The 6,620-nt window shown below is 38.7% G+C and overlaps 1 protein-coding gene across 1 annotated transcript in view; it reads right to left on the bottom strand.

The window, feature by feature from the left end:
• tacr3a (tachykinin receptor 3a) overlaps window positions 1-5,124 on the bottom strand; it is a 48,220-nt gene extending 43,096 nt beyond the window's left edge. Inside the window, exon 1 of the mRNA XM_047364399.1 lies at window positions 4,513-5,124. Coding sequence (XP_047220355.1) covers window positions 4,513-4,880 — 368 coding nt within the window. The 5' untranslated portion in view covers window positions 4,881-5,124. The remainder of the gene's footprint in view (window positions 1-4,512) is intronic.
• Window positions 5,125-6,620: the final 1,496 nt, after the last annotated feature.

Genomic DNA, 6,620 nt, shown 5'->3' on the forward strand with positions numbered 1-6,620 from the left:
TATGTCATAGGCCTCACGTTCGGGTATAAAACCATCTCACTCAGACACACGCCCCCGTAGCGGATCAGGAGATAGAATTGCGAGCATTGATCATAGCCTTTTATGCTTTATACATTTGATCCTCTGCAATGGACTGGCGACCTGTCCAGGGTGTACCCCGCCTCTCGCCCATAGACTGCTGGAGATAGACACCTGCTTCCCCGCGACCCACTATGGAATAAGCGGTACAGAAAATCACTGACTGACTGACATTAGATCCTATGCCTTACTTGAAAGATAATATAAATCTGCATGTAAATGTAAACTTTATGAAAGTTTGTTGCTGCTTTGAACGTTAGCCCATTTGGCCAATGATGCTGCTAACATCACTTTACCACTTAGAAACTGCACCCATTCTATACTCCAATGCCTCGGAAGCGCCGGCTTCGGGCATCACTGAGTCAGCGCCTCGAGCCACCTGCTTGAACTGATAAGGCTCAGGCCCACTGGGCTCCACAAAGTCTCCCTCAACTTCCAGTGACGAGGGGGGTGAAAATTTCTCCATCTCAAAAACAGAATCCATGGAAAAAGTATCAGCGTCGCTCTGCTCGCTCTCCATGTTTTAATATGTCAAATTAAGCTAGCTGCAACTTTCCCTAGTCCTCCTGACCACACCCTCAATTAACCCCGTCCGCTCATCCTCACACTACATTTATTTCTTCCACTAATGTTAATACATATACATGAACTTACCATCAGGACCAAACTGGGCATGGCAAACACAGCTAAGGTGTAAAACAGCAAAAACAACGACATCACAGAAATAAAACACCATAAAAGCTACTACTGATCACAAAGTGTTTGCTTGTCATATCAGACGTATGTTAAGAAAAATACTTTTGTTGTCAGACTAGGCCAAAGTACAACATTTTGCCTTATAGTGTTTTGTTTATCACAAGAGGGGAAAAAAAAAAATTTTTAAATCTATTAGATTCACGAATTGAGTGTCACTGTTTGGGAGGAAGCTTAGTGTAGCCAAAGACAGTTTGGTAGCATTGCCAAAACTAGTGAGATAGTAAAAAGTACAGAGTTTAAAGTGTTCTGTTTGGAAAATCAGAAAACTCAATACCAGCCATGAAATTCATAATGGTAGTATCATGGTTTGGGGTTATGCTTGATTTATTCAAGGGTAGTTTGGCAGCATTGCTGGAAAAAAAAAAAAAGTTCAAAATTATCTTAGTAAGATAAAAACTGAATATTTTTTAAACAAATCTCAACAGAAAGTGGGTTATGTAGAAGGAACATAAGACTTAACACACAAGTGGTTCTACAAAAGAATAGATAAAGAGAAATTAAGTTAATGTTTTGGAATGGCCAAGTCAAATTCCTGACCTAAATCCAACAGAGAGGTTGTGGAGGGAACTGAAGCAAGCAGAGCATATGAGTTGAAACTGTTCTCCACGGCCGCATATGGATACGCATGACTGATTAGCTTTCATCAGAAACTTTAACTGCTATGGGTGCTTGTTTATACATTACATTCTACATAAGGAAATTAAGCAACATTAAGATGGGTTTTCTTAATATTTTCAGTATGTATTTATTTTTAATTATCTCTTAAATGCTTCTAATTAAGCCTACATTTATGCAGAAATGTGGCCAAGTTTTAGTAACATTTAAGCATCTCTGTATCTCTTTTTATGGATGATTTGGCATTCAGTTAAAGCAAAGTTTATTAAAAAGAGTAATAAGACCATTTTAATGGATGTTGTCCTTCTATATATGCAATGTTTTCAATCTGACTAGGCATTTATGTGTATAACTTGGGATAAATAGTTGGATCGCTTGCTGTCAATTCACCTTGTACACAGAAACCTGTCTTTCTTTTGCTGCAGTACATGAAAATACGATTGCCTGCAGAGGGTTAGCAGGAAGGAAAAATTCACAGATGATGCGAACCGTGGCTTCTGCCATTTCAAGACATCAGAGCAGAGACAGCACCATACTGGGGTTAGGGAAAGCATGACCGGAGGTTACATCTGCATCATGTAGGCTAGGTCATGGCAATGTTCTCTTTCTCAGTAAACAATTTGTGAGATTCAAGGGGCACTTCAGGCCAAAAATACCAATGCATGGAAGTTGCCGTTGAGGAGCCAAAATGAGCTTTGCCCGAGGAAATGCATTGTTTTGTCTGTGTGTCAAGGGGAAGCATTGTACAGAGAAGACACCTTACAAAATATCACAGCATACTCTGACATGCAAACTTAAGCACACTGCTCTTCCTTCCCCACATACTTGTTTTTATTGTTTTCTTCATGTTCAGCCGGTGGCTAGATCCTTCCTACATGTAATCCCTAATTTACATCCTATGCTATATGATGGTTCAATGATTAAAGCCTAGCTGAAAGTGTTGTATATCCAAATAACTGGAAACCACAGGGCAAAAAGAAACAGCCAAAGAAGCAAGAACAGAAAAGGAATGTGTGAAAGAGAAAAAAGGAATGACTGCATGTGATAGAAAACAAGAGGCTTAGAGCATGAAAACCCTCCGGGGGGCGCTGGGGTCTTTTCTGACATACTGGAAAAAACTCCCATTTGCAAAGCTACTGATTCAGTCTAATTACAATGTAACATAAAAAATGAACCATTAGCCACATGCCTAGATCCAATTTCACTTTCTGATTAAAGGTCCCTTGAAAAAAATCAAAATTCTGTCACATTAAAGCCACAAATATCAATTGGGGTTTAATAGAATTTGTCCACACAAAGTAGTGCATAATGGTGAAATGGAAAGAAGAAAAGTGATTGTTCTCAACTTTATTCTTCAGTAAAAATCTGAAAAGTATGGTGTGCCTTTCTATTCAGCCCACCTGACATAATATTTGTTGAACCACCTTTTACTGCAATTGCAGCTGCAAGTCTTTAGGGTATGTCTCTACTATCTTTACACTGGGTTTGAAATTGCTATCAATTCATCATTGCAAAATACCTCAAGCCCAGTCAGTCAGAGCAGATGGTGAGCATCTGTGTTTCAAGAATTGTCACAGATTCTAAATTGGATTTAGGTCTAGGCTTTGACTGGAACATGCTAACAAGTGTATACAGTATACAGTATGCTTCGATCTAAACCATTCCACTGTAGGTTTGGCTGTTGTTTAATGTTGTTGTCCTGCTAGAAGGTGAAATTCTGCCTCAGTCTCAAGTCTATAGCAGCAGGTTTTCTTCAGGGATGCCTCGTATTTAGCTCCATTCATCTGCTAATAAGATCTGACCAGCTTCCATGTCGAAGCTGAAGAAAAGCACAGGCTGATGCTTACACCACCATGTGTTACTGTTGGAATTGCATGCAGTGTAAGTTTTGCTCCAAGCATAATGTTTTCCATGTAGACCAAAAAGCAAAAATCTGGTCTTATTCGACCAAAGGGGGTTCTTTCATATGTCTGCTGTGATGGTTACATGGCACTGGAATTTAAATGGCTTTATTTCAACAATGGCTTGCTTCTTGCTACTATTCCATAAAGTCCTTAAAGATTTCTAGAGAGCACAACTGATGGTTGTCCTGTCAAGAGATTATCCCACCTAACCTGTGGATCTCTGAAGCTCCACTTTGCTGCCTCTCTGATGTATTTCTGTCCTTAACTGGCCTGTCAGTGTAGGTGGACAGTCGTTACCTGGTAGGTTTATATTTGTAATATACTGTTTTCATTTTCAGTTGACATATTCAAAGTTTGCAATATTGTTTTTAAAATTTTACCTTGCCCATAAGTTTATCCCTTACTTGTCTGGTGTTTTCCTTGGTCTTCATGATGTTGTTTGTTCACTGTTCCCTAACAAACCTCTTAAGCCTTCATGGAACGGCTGGATTTATATGAGTTACTATGTGACTTCTGAAGGCAACTGGATGGACATGATATTATTTAGGGCTATCATAGTAAATAATTGTGTAGATGCCTCAGATAGCTGCATGCCTCAGTTTTTTAATTTTGTGAAAAAAATAATAAAAAAAACTAAATCAGTTTCCTTAGATTTTCAAATTGTACAGCCCTTTATGTTTGCCTATTACAGAAATCCCAATAAAAAAAAATTTTAGTTTGTGATGTAATATAACAAAATGTGGGAACATGTTGTCCTTTACTGGAAGCTTAACATCATGGAAACTACTAGAAATGAAGAGACAAAGAAACCAATCAGGGAATTTAATTTAAATTCAGAATAAGATATTAACTAACTTTAAGTACACAAGTAGAACAAGTGCAGTGTATCTTCAGGCATTAAATAACAGAAATAAATGAGCCTTAATCTAGTCTAATTCAATTTAATTTTCCGCCGGTACAGCCTAGCGTAATTCAGTTTAAGGGGCTCATACTGTCACACACACACACACACACACTCACACACACACACACACACATACACACACACGCATATATATATATATATATATATATATATATATATATATATATATATATGCGTGTGCATTGTGGCATTCATGATCTAACTCATTATTCATGCTGTATTCCATAGACCCACCTGTCCACAGCTATTGCAGTCATGGAGTAGATGCTTGCGAACACAGATGTGACTGGGAAGAAGTTCTGGAATTTACAGTAGGCTTCGCCAAAGTACCAGTCTCCGTGAGCAGCGTAGATAAAGTTTATCAAAGTGTTAAAAGCGGCCATTGACGCGTCAGAAAAGGCCAAGTTAAGCAGAAAGTAGTTGGTCACCGTCCTCATGCGTTTATGGGCGAGAATGATCCATATGACGATGAGGTTTCCAAAGACGGCCACCGCCAGCACGGAGCTGTACGCAACCGACCAGAGAGCGATGCGCCATGGCGGCTGCACGTACTGGTTGGTATAATTCGACGTTACGTTGGATCCGTTGTGTGGCGTCCCCATCCTCTTCTGCTTTTGTCCGAATGCAGTAAAGATATATATTTATTTATTTTATTTTATTGTTCTTTAATCTACCTGTTGAAGCGCATATCTGGATTGGCAGAATGGGATTTGCGCACTGGCGCCATTGCGCGCAAATTAAACAGTCCCCATCTTCCTCGATGTTTGTCTGCAGCCGCTCTGGACCGCTCTCCAATCTGTGCGTAAACCATGCTATGAGTCGGTGCCTGTTGAATGTGGGTGTGAACTCACAGCCTCCTCCATCCACAGCAACAGGCGGGGTGACGCACAACTGCACCGAACAGTCAAACACATTGATCGATCGTTGTGTGGCTGCTGTTTCAAACTTCATCTATAACAAACAGTATGAGCTGTCTGTCATGCAGCTTATAATCTGTCACGACACACCGAGGTTCCTTTATCTTCCCAAACCCGCAAGATTATGGTGTGACAGCGGCTTTCCAGATACAGGATATTGCAATTTTGCAGGCATTCTTTCACGTTCGTAAACACACCTTCTGAACAGTTTGCTGTGATATAAATCCTCCAGTTTATTGTCATAATATACATTTACAATGCCTTGCAGAAGTTTTAATTACGTTGAACCTTTTCAGATTTTAGGATGTGTTCAGACAAATGAATATACTTTTCAGAAGTCTGACATTTCTGTATAAAATTTGTATTTTTCCAATTTTCTTAGATACTGAATTTTGGATTTTCATTAACTGTAAGCCATAATCATCAACATTCCAAGGAACAAAGGCTTGAATTATTTCACACTATGTGTAGAGACATTATATAATAAATTATTTTCACATTCAGAAATGAGCGACGAAAAATATTTAACTTTTTCTCTATATTCTGTTTAGCTTTACTTGTATATCACTAAATAGACCTGTGATAAGGCTACAATGGTTTATAGTTTAAAACAGTTCCAAAGTGTGCTGGACCTGCCCCACCCTGATGGTGGAACAGATGTGAATCCTTTTATGTCAGGGAAGCACGCATAAAAAACAGGCTAAAGTCCCCTCCAGACACCCAACTGTTCACATTAGATAAAGCTCCTTCATCTGCCTTCATTGGCACTGGAATAAATTGTTACACGTATTTCTTTTCAAGCTGAACAAATCCAATCAGTCTAGTAAAGCTTTTGACATGTTTTCACTATACAGTGAATGCAGTTTATTTTTTCTCTCTCCATACAACACATCAAGAAATCTGCTTTCATTCACAGCTGACTCTCAGTTAATTACAATTGAATTTATTACAGTAATTACATTTAAAAAGTGAAGCTAAATGCATTAAATAGATTAGTTTGATACAGAGTGATATATTTCAAGGTTTGATATTATGGCTTAGAGGAAATAAAATCCCAAAGTGTAAATTAGAATATTGCATAAGACAAATATAAGAAGGATTTTTGTCGGGGAAATATTAGACTATGGCAACACAATTGGAGGAAGACTGTTGACTTGACAGTTTGTTGTTGTTTTTTTTTTAGCAGACAGTCAGCAACTGTCTCCACAAGGACAGTAAGCCTCAAAAGGTTATTGCTAAATAGCTGGATGTTCACAGAGTGCTGTATCTGAGCATATTTTTTAAAGTAAAGTCCAAGGAAAAAGTGCCATACACAAAGGTGTCCAATAACAGAGATTTTGGTTGCATAGAGGGAGTAATGTGACAGAAAGTCCACTTTAGAGAGGTTCAAAAGGCATGAACTGTGGCTGGAGTCAGAACTTCAAG

The sequence above is a fragment of the Girardinichthys multiradiatus genome, chromosome 5 (assembly GCF_021462225.1).
Source record: "Girardinichthys multiradiatus isolate DD_20200921_A chromosome 5, DD_fGirMul_XY1, whole genome shotgun sequence".
Lineage (NCBI taxonomy): Eukaryota > Metazoa > Chordata > Actinopteri > Cyprinodontiformes > Goodeidae > Girardinichthys > Girardinichthys multiradiatus.